Source organism: Balaenoptera acutorostrata, chromosome 7 (assembly GCF_949987535.1).
Source record: "Balaenoptera acutorostrata chromosome 7, mBalAcu1.1, whole genome shotgun sequence".
NCBI lineage: Eukaryota > Metazoa > Chordata > Mammalia > Artiodactyla > Balaenopteridae > Balaenoptera > Balaenoptera acutorostrata.
The window spans coordinates 75,078,561-75,095,054 of NC_080070.1; the positions used below are offsets into that span (position 1 = coordinate 75,078,561).

At 34.6% G+C, this 16,494-nt stretch overlaps 1 protein-coding gene across 3 annotated transcripts in view; it reads left to right on the forward strand.

The window, feature by feature from the left end:
• ITGB8 (integrin subunit beta 8) overlaps positions 1-16,494 on the forward strand; it is a 96,441-nt gene that overhangs the window by 69,157 nt on the left and 10,790 nt on the right. For all 3 annotated transcript variants that reach the window (XM_007183918.3, XM_057549856.1, XM_007183921.2), the window contains 3 exons: positions 8,432-8,521; positions 12,066-12,200; positions 14,833-15,238. In XM_007183918.3, the coding sequence (XP_007183980.1) occupies positions 8,432-8,521; positions 12,066-12,200; positions 14,833-15,238 (631 nt within the window). The remainder of the gene's footprint in view (positions 1-8,431; positions 8,522-12,065; positions 12,201-14,832; positions 15,239-16,494) is intronic.

Consider the following 16,494-nt stretch of genomic DNA (forward strand, 5'->3'; position numbering starts at 1 on the left):
TCTCCATCTCAAAGCTAAGACCCAGCTCCACTCAATGACCTGCAAGCTCCAGTGCTGGACACCCCATGCCAAACAACTAGCAAGGCAGGAACACAAACCTAGCCATCAGCAGAGAGGCTGCCTAAAATCATAATAAGTTCACAAACACCCCAAAACACACCACCAGACGCGGTCCTGCCAGAAAGACAAGATCCAGCCTCATCCACCAGAACACAGGCGCTAGTCCCCTCCAACAGGAAGCCTACACAACCCACTGAACCAACCTTACCCACTGTGGGCAGACGCCAAAAACAACAGGAACTACGAACCTGCAGCCTGCGAAAAGGAGACCCAAAACACAGTAAGTTAAGCAAAATAAGACAGAGAAATACACAGCATATGAAGGAGCAAGGTAAAAACCCACCAGACCAAACAAATGGAGAGGAAATAGGCAGTCTACCTGAAAAACAATTCAGAGTATTCAGAGTAATGATAGTAAAGATGATCCAAGATCTTGGAAATATAATGGAGAAAATACAAGAAACGTTTAGCAAGGACCTAGAAGAACTAAAGAGCAAACAAACAAGGATGAACAACACAATAAATGAAATTAAAAATTCTCCAGAAGGAAACAATAGCAGAAAAACTGAGGCAGAAGAACAGATAACTGACCTGGAAGATAAAATAGTGGAAATAACTACCACAGAGCAGAATAAAGAAAAAAGAATGAAAACAATTCAGTACAGTCTCAGAGACCTCTGGGACAACATTAAATGCACCAACATTCAAATTATAGGGGCCCCAGAAGAAGAAGAGAAAAAGAAAGGGACTGAGAAAATATTTGAAGAGATTATAGTTGAAAACTTCTCTAAAATGGGAAAGGAAATAGCCAATCAAGTCCAGGAAGCACAGAGAGCCCCAAACAGGATAAATCCAAGGAAAAACATGCCAAGACACATATTAATCAAACTATCAAAAACTAAATACAAGGAAAAATTATTAAGAGCAGCAAGGGAAAAACAACAAATAACATACAAGGGAATCCCCATAAGGTTAACAGCTGATCTTTCAGCAGAAACTCTGCAAGCCAAAAGGAAGTGGCAGGACAAATTTAAAGTGATGAAAGGGAAAAACCTACAACTAAGATTACTCTAACCACCAAGGATCTCATTCAGATTCGACAGAGAAATTAAAACCTTTACAGACAAGCAAAAGCTAAGAGAAACCACCAAACCAGCTTTACAACAAATGCTAAAGGAACTTCTCTAGGCAGGAAACACTAGAGAAGGAAAAGACCTACAGTAACAAACCCAAAACAATTAAGAAAATAGTGATAGGAACATACATATCGATAATTACCTTAAATGTAAATGGGTTAAATGCTCCAACCAAAAGACACGGACTGGTTGAATGGATACAAAAACAAGACTCGTATATATACTGTCTACAAGAGACCCACTTCAGACCTAGGGACACACACAGACTGAAAGTGAGGGGATAGAAAAAGATATTCCACGCAAATGGAAATCAAAAGAAAGATGCAGTAGCAATTCTCATATCAGACAAAATAGACTTGAAAATAAAGACTACTACAAGAGACAAAGAAGGACTGTACATAATGACCAAGAGATCAATCCAAGAAGAAGATATAACAATTGAAAATATTTATGCACCCAACAAAGGAGCACCTCAAAACATAAGGCAAATGCTAACAGCCATAAAAGGGGAAATCGACAGTAACACAATCATAGTAGGGGACTTTAACACCCCAGTTTCACCAATGGACAGATCATCCAAAATGAAAATAAATAAGGAAACACAAGCTTTAAATGATACATTAAACAAGATGGACTTAATTGATATTTATAGGACATTCCATCCAAAAACAACAGGATGCACTTTCTTCTCAAGTGCTCATGGAACATTCTCCAGGATAGATCATACTTGGGTCACAAATCAAGCCTTGGCAAATTTAAGAAAATTGAAATTCTATCAAGTATCTTTTGAAACCACAATGCTATGAGACTAGATATAAATTACAGGAAAAAATCTGTAAAAAATACAAACACATGGAGGCTAAACAATACACTACTAAATAACCAAGAGATCACTGAAGGAATCAAAGAGGAAATCAAAAAATACCTAGAAACAAATGACAATGAAAACATGACGACCCAAAACCTTTGGGATGCAGCAAAAGCAGTTCTAAGAGGGAAGTTTATAGCAATACAATCCTACCTCAAGAAACAAGAAACATTTCAAATAAACAACCTAACCTTACACCTAAAGCAAAAAGAGAAAGAAGGAGAAGAACAACAACAACAAAAAACCCAAAGTAAGCAGAAGGAAAGAAATCATAAAGATCAGATCAGAAATAAATGAAAAAGATATGAAGAAAATGATAGCAAAGATCAATAAAAATAAAAGCTGGTTCTTTGAGAAGATAAACAAAATTGACAAACCATTAGCCAGACTCATCAAGAAAAAAAGGGAGAAGACTCAAATCAATAGAATTAGAAGTGAAAAAGGAGAAGTAACAACTGACAATGCAGAAATACAAAGGATCATGAGAGATTACTACAAGCAACTCTATGCCAATAAAATGGACAACCTGGAAGAAATGGACAAATTCTTAGAAATGCACAACCTTCCAAGACTGAACCAGGAAGAAATAGAAAATATGAACAGACCAATCACAAGCACTGAAATTGAAACTGTGATTAAAAATCTTCCAACAAACAAAAGCCCAGGACCAGATGGCTTCACAGGCGAATTCCATCAAACATTTAGAGAAGAGCTAACAGCTATCCTTCTCAAACTCTTCCAAAACATAGCAGAGGGAGGAACACTCCCAAACTCATTCTACAAGGTCACCATCACCCTGATACCAAAACCACACAAAGATGTCACAAAAAAAAGAAAAGTACAGGTGAATATCACTGATGAACATAGATGCAAAAATCCTCAACAAAATATTAGCAAACAGAAGCCAACAGCACTTTGAAAGGATCATACACCCTGATCAAGTAAGGTTTATCCCAGGAATGCAAGGATTCTTCAATATATGCTAATCAATCACTGTGATAAACCATATTAAGAAATTGAAGGAGAAAAACCATATGATCATCTCAATAGATGCAGAAAAATCTTTTGACAAAATTCAACCCTGATTTATGATAAAAACCCTCCAGATAGTAGGCATAGAGGGAACTTACCTCATCATAATAAAGGGCATGTATGACAAACCTGCAGCCAACATCGTTCTCAATGGTGAAAAACTGAAACTATTTCCTCTAAGATCAGGAACAAGACAAGGTTGTCCACTCTCATCACTATTATTCAACATAGTTTTGGAAGTTTTAGCCACAGCAATCAGAGAAGAAAAAGAAATAAAAGGAATCCAAATCGGAAAAGAAGAAGTAAAGCTGTCACTGTTTGCAGATGACATGATACTATACATAGAGAATCCTAAAGATGCTACCAGAAAACCACTAGAGTTAAACAATGAATTTGGTAAAGTAGCAGGATACAAAATTAATGCACAGAAATCTCTTGCATTCTTATACACTAATGATGGAAAATCTGAAAGAGAATTTAAGGAAATACTCCCATTTACCGTTGCAACAAAAAAAATAAGATATTTAGGATTAAACCAACCTAAGGAGACAAAAGACCTGTATGCAGAAAACTATAAGACACTGATGAAAGAAATTAAAGATGATACAAACAGATGGAGAGATATACCATGTTCTTGGATTCGAAGAATCAACATTGTGAAAACAACTATCTACCCAAAACAATCTACAGATTCAACGCAATCCCTATCAAAGTACCAATGGCATTCTTCACAGAACTAGAACAAAAAATTTCACAATTTGTATGGAAACACAAAAGACCCCGAATAGACGAATAGCCAAAGCAATCTTGAGAAAGAAAAACGGAGCTCGAGGAATCAGGCTCCCTGACTTCAGACTATACTACAAAGCTACAGTAATCAGGACAGTATGGTACTGGCACAAAAACAGAAATATAGATCAATGGAACAGGATAGAAAGCCCAGAGATAAACCCACGCACATATGGTCATCTTATCTTTGATAAAGGAGGCAAGGATATACAATGGAGAAAAGACAGCCTCTTCAATAAGTGGTGCTGGGAAAACTGGACAGCTACATGTAAAAGAATGAAATTAGAACACTGCCTAACACCATACACAAAAATAAACTCAAAGTGGATTAAAGACCTAAATGTAAGGCCAGACACTATCAAACTCTTAGAGGAAAACATAGGCAGAGCACTCTGTCACATAAATCACAGCAAGATCCTTTTTGACCCACCTCCTAGATATAGGGAAATAAAAACAAAAATAAACAAATGGGACCTAATGAAACTTAAAAGCTTTTGCATAGCAAAGGAAACCAGAAAGAAGAGGAAAAGACAACCCTCAGAATGGGCAAAAATATTTGCAAATGAAGCAACTGACAAAGGATTAATCTCCAAAATATACAAGCAGCTCATGCAGCTCAATATCAAAAGAACAAAACAAGCCAATCCAAAAATGGGCCGAAAGCCTAAATAGACGTTTCTACAAAGAAGATATACAGATTGCCAACAAACACATGAAAGGATGCTCAACATTACTAATCATTAGAGAAATGCAAGTCAAAACTACAATGAGGTATCACCTCATACTGGTCCGAATGGCCATTATCAAAAAGTCTACAAACAATAAATGCTGGAGAGGGTTTGGAGAAAAGGGAACCCTCTTGCACTGTTGGTGGGAATGTAAATTGATACAGTTACTATGGAGAACAGTATGGAGGTTCCTTAAAAAGCTAAAAATAGAACTACCATACGACCCAGCAATCCCACTACTGGGCATATACCCTGAGAAAACCATATTTCAAAAAGAGTCATGTAACACAATATTCATTGCAGCTCTATTTACAGTAGCCAGGACATGGAAGCAACCTAAATGACCATTGACAGTTGAATGGATAAAGAAGATGTGGCACATATATTCAATGAAATATTACTCTGCCATAAAAAGAAATGAAATTTAGTTACTTGTAGTGAGGTGGATGGACCTAGAGTCTTTCATACAAAGTGAAGTAAGTCAGAAAGAGAAAAACAAATACCGTATGCTAACACATATGTATGGAATCTAAAGAAAAAAAAATGGTTCTGAAGAACCTAGGGGCAGGACAGGAATAAAGACACAGACGTGGAAAGTGGACTTGAGGACACAGGGAGAGGGAGGGGTGGGCTGGGATGAGGTGAGAGAGTGGCATGGACATATATACACTACCAAATGTAGAATGGATGGCTGGTGGGAAGCAGCTGTATAGCACAGGGAGATCAGCTCGGTGCTTTGTGACCACCTAGAGGGGTGGGATATGGAGGCTGGGAAGGGGACGCAAGAGGGAGAGGATATGGTGATATATGTATACATACGGCTGGTTCACTTTGTTATACAGCAGAAGGTAACACACCATTGTAGAGCAATTATACTCCAATAAAGATGTTGAAATAAAAAAAAAAAAGTAATGTATACTACACAGGGTCTTAAGTTATCATTTAAGTATAAATAAGTATAAATTCTATGTTTGTAACACCTAGAACCAAGTGTGGGCACTGATACTTGGTGTTGTACTGACTGTGACAATAATGGAGGAGACTTTTATCAGGTGAAAAGTAGTTCACACTCCAAGTATACCACTCAGGTCCAGAGTTCTGCGTTTTCTAGCCCATGGGCATACCTTTATAATAGATTAGGTTGGGGAATATCAGCATATTTTACAATAGCACCAACGTACCTAGATTTGGTCTAGGTCATCTAGTAAAGGAACAAGAGGAGCCATGGAAGTGGCTGACCCAGTCAAAGCCTTCCTACATAAGAATAATGTTGATTTTGTCCAGAATCTTTTGGGCCACTTAAGTCCTACAAGCCCAAAAGACATGTGGCACCAATGTCACTCTGGCAGCACCCCATGGGATTCCCCCTGTCACCCCCAAACCTATAACTTCTGTGATCCTGCTATAGCTTTCTTTTCACAGTCTTTTTCCAGAAAACTCTTTTTTTCATTTCTACAATATTGTGATACCCTAATTGTCATTACACCTATCTGTTCACTGGGTCTCCTTCATCTCCTTTGTTGTCTTTGCTTCTTCCTTCTACTCCCAATGTCCTTTACTTACTTTTTAATACTTCAGAGAAACTACATTTTCTTTTGGCTTCAACAAATACTTGAACCCGTTTTCATTTGCCACAAAGCTGGTGTTCCCTTCAACAATTTCCCTAATACCTGACTACCACGTTTATCATCTGAAAGTGCTACTTAAATTATACTATTTCTTCTCTTAGAAATCTATAGTGAAAATATAAATCCCTGTTTTCCCAAACTTATATAACATGGAACCCCCTTTTTAAACAAACAACCATTAATATCCACAGAAATAGGGCTCTGACCCAAATTAAATGCCCGAATCACTTTATTAACAGTAGTAACTGCTTCCACTTATTGAGCACTTACTATTGTCAGGCACTGAGTTTATTAACATTAACTCATTTAATACTCTTAAAACTCATAACAATGAGGGCAATATTACTAGTATGCCCATTTTAAAGATGAAGGAAATGCATTTAGGGAGGTTATATACTTACCCAAACTTTCCTAACAGCCTAAATCCTGTGTTCTTAACCTCTAAGCTTAAATTTCAAATTGAATTTCAACTTACTGTGCAGCTCTTTATTGCTTTTACCTCTTTTTTCTCTGCTATTTATTACTTCTTGATGGTGATATTAGCTCTAGTAGTTTCTCCCTACTCCTTTAAGAAAATTTCCACTGACTGTTAAACCATAAAACCAGGTTTATTATTAATTGAATTGTGTGCAAAGTAAGAGTCAGCAGGTTCTAAGAGTCAGCTCTGCTAAGAGTCCTGTGTATGCCGTTGCAGTCACCTAATCTGGCTGCTCAGAGGTATTTTTATTAATCATCTTTGTCTGGATTGTAACAGCCTCCTAACCCATCTCCCAAATCCACCTTCCACCCGGCTGCGGGATGAGCTATTTGAATCACAAGTGTGACCACAGTACTCCCTAGAGTAAAATGTTCCAGCGGTTCCCTCGGATCTAGAGGATCAAGTCTTTAATACTGTCTGCGTTAAACTTGTCCCTCCAGTCGTGCTTCTAATCCTCCTGTGTACACACATTCACCAGGCTCTTTCTTTCCTTTGTGACTTTGTTCTTGCTACCTATCTCCCATGCCTGGAAGCCCTTCTCCATCATTACTTGACTTACTCATCCTTTAAGACACAGCTCATGAATCACCTCCTCCAGGAAACAGTCCCTGACAACTTTCCCCAGCTCTCAAATGCTTGCTCAGTATCCCTCTCATTAGGGTCTGTACATATGTCTATTGCTTCAGGTGTATGTTGTTTTTTGAAACTGTCATTTATATTCCTGTGAGATCCTTAAGGATGGAAACTATGTGGCCTAGCAATTTAGCATTTCCAAAGTGGTATATGGTGGTTAGTTAATAAAGGTTGTATAAATGAATTTTAAAAATATTTAACTGATACATTTTCCCTATTACCTGAGATACAAAATTGTTAGTAACCAAGTAGTAGCTGGCATACAGCAGAAACTTAATGATATTTGTGAATGGTAAAATGAGTGTATAAATGTATTTCAAGACTTTTCATAATCTGATTCCATATAAATATGCACCATTCACTCTAGTCAGACTAGTTTCTTCTCTATTCTTACTTCATCTACAACTTGGGTAAACCTTTAAGCCTTTGCTAATTCTCATTTCTCACTAGGAATACTAGAGTCGATTCCATAATTATTATGTACCATCCATCAAGAACACCTGCTCCATGAAGCTTCCATTTGTGACTTTGATTTTTTTCTCCTGTCTGGGCAAATATGTCCTAAAGACCATTCCATGGAAAAGTAGTTCTGCAAAATATTTGTATATGTTACGTGAGAAAAGAGTTTTGTAATTAAGGAAATGTTAGGGAATGCTGCATTTAATAATGCTAAATTATTTCTGGATTGCAGTGGTGTACATTTTGAGTCTCTATGTGGAATAAACCATATGCAGAACTTATCAAACTTATTTGCCCTCAGAACCCTTTTCATTTTAAAATCTCTTGGGACCATGTTCTATGGGAGATAGTTTGGGAAATGCCTGTCTGTGCTTTGAGTTTTAGGTCAGCATGTAACTTGTGCATGCACACACACTCATGCACATACAAATACATACTATTTCAGGTACATATGTTTTGGCTGCTCTGCTTAGTTGCTTATATTTTTTTGTGTCTCATATTTTTTGATTCATGTAATGACTCACCTTCCACTGATAACTACAAGATATTTTAATATTTGTTGATTGCTAAACCATTGTATACTATTGTCATTAAGTGCACGTTATTGGTATGTTTTCTAGGATCTTCTACCCCTCTTGCCTGGCACCATTGCTGGTGAAATAGAATCAAAGGCTGCAAACCTCAATAATCTGGTTGTAGAAGCCTATCAGGTATGTATATACTGTACACATTTTTTCAAATAAACTTTTAACCCCAATTTCCATGGCAAGGTACAAACTAATGCCCTATCATCTTGAGAGGAGTGGTGGAGAAAACAGATTAGGAATTAGGAAACTGAGGTTAGCCCTGGCTCTACCACTAACTAGTTATAGAACTTTGGGAAAGTCATTTCAGCTTTCTGTGCTTCACTATGTCTCATTGACACAGTTTACTAAACTCAGGTTGAGCTAGAGACTATCTAAATTTCCTTCCTCATCAAATGTTCAGTGAGTCACCAAATCACAGCTATAGAATATACTTTATTACCAAGAAATTTCACAATTTCCAGTGCCATAAAGATAAGTAATCAATCCACAGTGTTATTTAAACAGCAACTTTCCAGGGAAAATGAACTATATGAGATATAGAGATTACTAAGAGAACTTTGTTGGGGTCTCCTAGATCAATCACTTGGTTGTTCGATCATTTACTTTAGCAGTTTTACCAAACTAGTTTGATTAAAAGAATCACCCTAAGAGATACACTACTTTATTGAGATGACAGTTGTATGCTGTCCCCAGTTTGTGTAGAGTGGGTACCAAATGCAAAGATTTAAGAAACATCTGCTCTCTCAATCTAGGTCATTTCTGGATAGAATAATCTCTTTTAAGAAGTTGTAATAATAGTAGCTGTCATTTTAATACCACTAAGAACCAGTTATTTTCCATACATGACCTCATTTAATCCACACAACCGACCTATAAGGCAGGTATTAGTACTCCCACTGTGTATTTGTAGAACTTCAAAGAAGCTAAGCAAATCAATCAAAGGCCAAACAGCTAACAAGCAGAAGCAGCAGCACCAGAACCTAGGTCTTCCTTAATTCTAGCTTCCAGGTGCTTCCTCCTGTGTTACACAATCTGTTTTTCTGTTGTTGTTTTTTCTTTTTTACATAGTGTCTACAGATATGCTTTATTCTACCTTGAATTTATGTACCATTGATAAACTCTCACTTCCCAAAATTCTCTTTTTCCCTTCCTGACACAGTAGAGTTGAACAGTGTTAACAGTAGCCCAAGCATTGTGAGAAATCTCAGGCTTCTCTACTCATTTTCTTCATGGAACATCTGCCTTCAACTCAGGTACAAAAGAGAAAGGCAGGAAGTAGACACGGGATAGAAAATGAAGGACTTGTTTAAACTTTCCTTTTTTAAAAGGAAAATAAACCTTGTGACATTTTTTTGTTTTTGTGTTTTTTGCCAAGGAATTTTTCTATGTCTGAAGACTAGGTTGGATGAAATAAGAAAAGCATCTTTAATTATATTTCTTCTTCACTGTTACGAAACAAAAACAAAAACAAAAACAAAAAACATTAGGACTGGTGGAGCTTCTTATCAAGGAAAACCAAACCTGTGTACAATTCATTCCCATCCGAAGTTTGTTCCCAAGTATAACCAAAATAAGAAAGGAGCTTACAGTGTTAGAAGTCACCCTAGTTTTCATAGTATGAACCCATTTATTACCCCAAAGAAAAAATGTAAGTTGACAAACTTTCCTGTATCTCAAACTGCACCCATGGAAAGGGAAACAGCAGGGTTTTTTTCATGTTCTTTATTTGCTAGGATAGGTGTGTGATGCATTATCTAATTGCAGTTCTGATTAACCTTAAACAATTCGAAAATACTAACAAAACCAACAAAAACTCTGGCTAAACAATCTCCTTAAGTTGGGATTCTGTTATTATTTTATATATGTCTATACTTTCAAAATTCTTCTGAAATTTCATTTTGTCTTCACAGTTCAACAGAAACTCTTCACAGTTCATTGAAGAAAAAAATAATAAAAATATTTTTTTCTAACTTTTAATACTTTGCATTTCCTTTTTAAGACTTTTATAAAATTATATACAAATTTAGTACATGGTGAATGTGATTGCATTTTGTTTTTTATCCTTTACATCTGCATTGCCATTAGAATTAAAACTATATAAAAATCATGACTATAATAACTTAATAGTAATTTAGCTGAAATTAAGACATTAAAAAAAATTATGTTGAATAAAAAAGAATTACACATTAGAAAACATAAATTCTGCCTCTGTACCTGTTAGATATTAAAAGACAAGCTTAAGACTGTGTCTGAAACTTAATTTCTTAATCTCAAAACTGGGCAAAATTTTAGATATTTGTCTTCATACCCTGTTTGAAAAACATTGGTGAAACTAGCTTAAGGTTTTAAGGGAAGCAGAATTTCAAAAGGGCAAAAAGAACAGTCATGGTATTAGGAACTTCCTTCTGATTTGTCAAACCATCACCATATCGATACCATTTATATACCATTAGAAGCTTCTATGTTTTGCTGAAATTGTTTAATTAAGTGATTACAATGTATGAATTCTCTGGTAGATAAAAAATGTAACTAATATAGTCTTACCTTTATTCAAATAAAATTTGCTAATTTGAGGAAGTATCTTACTCTAAAGATTTACTACCATAATTCCATGATCAACTATTAATCAGTAAGCACACATCTCTTTATTGATTATACAGTTGAAGAAGAAAAATTACTCAAGTAAAGAATTAGAAACCATGGGGACTTCTTTTTCCTTCACACCCTGCTACTCACTCTCTTTCCTTAGGTACATACTTCGTCTTTTCCCTTTCCTTTTGTTTACAAAAATAAGTTAAGGATTTTTACATGTGGTAGACTCTTAGTTTTATGAGATGAAATTCACACAGATCTACAGAATATATTTAATGTAGCTAGAACTTTTGGAACTCAGAGATTGGATGAAATTAGGATGTGCTTGATACATAATAGGCAATACATACATGTTTTTTGAATGATTATATAAATGAGTGAATAAATGAGCAAATGATTTTCTGCCCAGTACCCTTACCCTATTTCAGTATTAAGAATTGGAACAAATTTGATTGACATAAGCAAGCCCCAGGGATTTGGCAAAAATCCTAGGCCATTCTTGGAGAATTTATAGAGCCATAACTGGCAGGTATTTCTTATACCTACAGTATAGAAATGCCCTCCCAAAAATTTACCTTTCAATTCTGTATCAATAAGGCAGTTTAGCTTTCATGATAGTCTAAAGTGTTTGAAACTGAAATGCTTCTTTAACAGCTGTAAATGTCAGAAGCATGTTCCAGATTTTAAGCTGTCAAGATTTAGCCTCTGTGATGATATATGTATTCTCAATGCTTTATTTAAATTTTATCAAAAAATATAAATATTATTGGATTAAAATGATTATTTTCCTAACAGGCTGAGTGAGAAATATCTCTGAAGTGATCAAAATGCAGTCATGGAAATATGTGAAAAAATAGAGCCATTTAAATGCAGATAATCCTTCAGTATTTTTTATGTATTTCAAATGTAATGGGGTCATTATGTGGAAACAATGTTTTTAATCGACGTTTTACAGAGACAAACTCTTTGATTTAGTTAAAAGTTAAATCTAGAATGACATGATAAACTTGACTCTGTTTTGTTGCTTACATTAGAAACTGCTATAGTATACAACTAAAAAATGTCATCTCTGCAGAAACTCATTTCAGAAGTGAAAGTTCAGGTGGAAAACCAGATAAAAGGCATCTATTTTAACATTACTGCCATCTGTCCAGATGGGAGCAGAAAGCCAGGCACAGATGGATGCGGAAATGTGACAAGCAATGACGAAGTATGTGGGTGTGCGTTTTTCCCATTTAAAGTAAACTAAGTTGTTTGGCATGCTTTCTTACAGAAAAATCAAACCATTCAGAAAAACTTTGTTTACTACTGACCTCAAGCATCTCATTTACACTTCAAAGTAACTTTTATTATCTACTCCCTAAGTTCCTACTTGTTGTAACTCCATTGACTGTTTTCTCAAACTCTCTAGTTAAAATAAATATATATATATATCATATTAAATAATTATTTAATAATAATAACTTTAAACTTAGATGACACAGCCAGTGAATGTTAGGAAATCATATCTCCTCAAACAAGAAGTGCCTATCTTAGGATGATGATAATATCTTTTTGTTTCAAATCTGAAAATTCTCAGAGTAAACGTGAAAGTTGAAAGTAAAAACGAAAGAGAAGAATGCTGTTGATAAAGATTAAGAATTACAAAATCTTTCACTTTGTGATTGTCCCAGTACACTTGTATTATCTCAATACGATGACCTACGAGGTAGGGAAATTTGTTAAGAACAACAACAACAAAAAAGTGTCATCATTTAACTAAAAAGGAATGAAATATGGAAAAGAGAGATCCGGATTATAGCAGCATCAGGAAATAGGACGGGGGGAGACAGGGATTCTCCCAGGACTGGCACAATAGAAAGTAAATACACAGAAATATGTTTTTAAAAGAAATTCTTGCAGAATGAAGTGATTTTCAGTGAGTCATTTACCTCTTGAGGCATCAGTTGCCTCATTTTTAAAAAAATGGCTAGAACTAGAAGATTTCTAATCCCGCCTCCATCCATCTCTAAGGTTCTATGATGTTATTATTTTAATATCATGCTATAGAGAAAAAGAAAAAGTTATTGAAACAGATTAAAAATCCTAGTATTCTAACATTGAATAAAGGAGAATCTTCCTTCTCTTTAATTAGAATATAATTTTCCCTCTTGGGAAGTTTAGAATCTGCAGGTAGTATAGTTGTTCCAACAAGCTGTATATTTGAAATTAATTATTTCAAATTCAAATTCTGTAGGCTCCTCCATAATCACTCCTTGAATTTTGTTCAAAAGACATTTTATGCCAGTTTACAAAATACATATTTAATTTCTACTGAATATAGAGAAATTTTGTGCTAGCAAAAGATAGTGCTAAGTTAGTTTCTGAAAAAAACCTTTTTAGAAGTAGCTCTTTCTTTCAAAATCGATTTTGGCAGAATGGTTTTCCTTACTCCTTACATTTTTTTTTTCTTTTTCTTTGTCTATATCCCTTTTTTCCCTCACTTTCAACCAAGTAGTATAAACAGTTTGACTAAGGAAGAGTCATTTGACCACTTAATTATGTAAACCCCAAGTTTTGCTCTATTAATATTGGCAGTTGACCACATTATCCTACAGTCTGTTAATCCTTATATTTTTAAAGAGAAAAAACATTTCAAGTCTGACACCAACAGTATTGATTTTAATATTATGAGACTAATTCTAATTCCGAATGGATATATATATAACGTATAAACCTAAATTTAGACCTTTCATGTCATTGTGTATATTTGTGCTAGGCTTTTTGGTTGGGATGGATATCTATCTATCTATATCTATATACACATACATATATATAGAGAGAGTGCGCGAATCTCTATATATTCATATATATATCCATCCATATATATTCATCCATATCTATCATCTATCTATCTAATCTAACTCCATCCCAACCAAAAAGCCTAGCACAAAGTATTTTTAAATTGTAACATATCTCAGTCTAACATGGAAAAAAAACATGTAACCTTATTTGCCAAAGTACCTGAAGATCATAAGGTGAGTTAACAAATATAAATAGACACACTAAGCCAATCGTGTTGTACAGGAAGGCAAAATAGAGAAAAAGGAAAAATTTGGCAGGAGAAAGACATTCTGTAGTTTGCATGGGGGAAACCAATTCCTGCCAGGCCAGATCCTTAGTTGTGGACTAACATCTTCCACTGAGACAAATGTATGACCTTGTATTGAGATCTTAAGATCTAAAAGTGAGAATCCTAAATCTTTTTCCCTTGAGTAACATCAGGGAAAGCCCCATGTTTTCTTCTTAACACCATGTATAAACTAAAATTTAACTCTAAAACTTACTTGGGCCCCTGGAAAACAGAAACAAAATAAAAATTGTTCATTTGAACAACTGTTCATCTCAGGGTTTTAAACCAGTAGAGCAGAAGCTCTTGACTTTAGTTTATCTGATCTATCTTTAGTGCCAAATATATTCAGTAACTCCACATGTTAAGGACCGAATCCAGAAAATGGTCTATTCTCTCTCAAGTTTACTAAGAAGTCAGTTGAGGATATAAATTAATGATCAGAAGTAGAGTACACATTTCAAATAGGCTTGAACCCATGTCCATTTAATGCTGCAATACAGGCAAGTCTCAGTCATTGCATCATTTAACTCTCCAGTTCATTAATTAGGAAATAAATGAAATTAAAAAGGAATGTTATGTCTACATATGAGAGTACATGTGTAATTTATAAATATTAATTTCTATAAGATGGTATATTATTGACTTAAATATTATTAACAGATATAATATTGGTAATAAAAATTATCAAGACATATAAATATATTTTCTTCCTCCCCACCCACAAATTTAGGTTCTTTTCAATGTAACAGTTACAATGGAAAAATGTGATGTCATGGAAGGAAAGAGCTATGCAATAATCAAACCTATTGGTTTCAATGAAACCACTAAAATTCATATACATAGAAACTGCAGCTGTCAGTGTGATGACAGCAGAGGACCTAAAAGAAAGTGTGTAGAAGAAACTTTTCTAGATGCCAAGTGCTTCCAGTGTGATGAGAATCAATGTCATTTTGATGAAGATCAATTTCCTTCTGAAAGTTGCAAGTCACACAAGGATCAACCTGCTTGCAGCGGTAGAGGAGTTTGTATTTGTGGGAAATGTTTATGTCACAAAATTAAGCTTGGAAAAGTGTATGGAAAATACTGTGAAAAAGATGACTTTTCTTGTCCATATCACCATGGAAATCTGTGTGCTGGTGAGTATAAGTATGTACATGCAGTTATTTATATAGTTATATATTAAACTAGCATATATGTTAAAGTATCTTTAAATCACATCTTTATAATTACCAACTTTGAATCTGAATTTAATATTCAAACTTTCAAAGTCTGTGAAATTAGGACATAGCCACAGATTTACAGTACATGATTCTGATATTTATAGTTTAAATTATTTTGTACAGGAAATATTTAAAAATTAAAACCAAAAGTTAATTGTTATTTTCAAGTATGCCTTGATCTTGTAAAGACATATACCAGAAAAGGAAATTACTGATAATGTCTGACAGATTTTCTATAATCTGGGTATTCTTCTAGAAGGATCTGATTCATTCTCATAAGTGGTTACTCCCTCCATCTTGCTCAGAGGATAGTTAGCTATAAAAATATACTTTTCATTCATTGTAAAATTCTTAATGCATTATCATAGATGGCATTGTAAATCTGTAGTAATTTAAATTTCTCTAGTTTATTTTTGGAACAACGCCAGCAACAAAACTGTCAAAGGACAGAATTCTTCAAGAAAATGCTGGTTTCATAAGAAATCTAGACTAGTCCCAGAGGCCACACACAGACCAGATTTAAAAATGAGATAATTTAAAATGAAAATATCAAAAGTACTTTTTGGCTAATTCAGTTTACTGCCACCTAGAGGTTACATTCTAGAAAATATATGCAACATTTGAAAATTAATACAAAATATTATTTTTAAATGAATTAATTTTTTTGTGACAGTGTGCTAAATCCACTTATTGTTAAAGCACCTTTTTAAAGTTTGCATTTTGGTAAGCAAATATTAATTAAATTATTGATGAAATGAAATATTTCATTGTAATAAGCATATGGAAAGTAACAAACCTATACAAAATAAATTTTTATTCTTGTGTAAATTAAAAATGTGCCCTATATCACATAAATATGTGATGGCAAATTTCCTTTATGTTCTATCTTATACACATAATATTTTATATTCTAAACATTTATTCAGCTGTACCTGGTATCTAGGTAGAATGGATTATAGATGACTTTAGAACAAACTGCAACTGTCATCTAATTTTTTAGTGTTAATCCTGTTTGGGACAGGGCAGAAAAAGAATTCTGAGATCATCATTTCCCACAGCTGTCAAGCTCTCAATGAACTTTGAAATACACTGAGAATCCCAGTCTCTGTTAATAGTAGAATATTAGAAATCAATGTACTGGTCCTTCTATATGACTATGATACTACTGACCT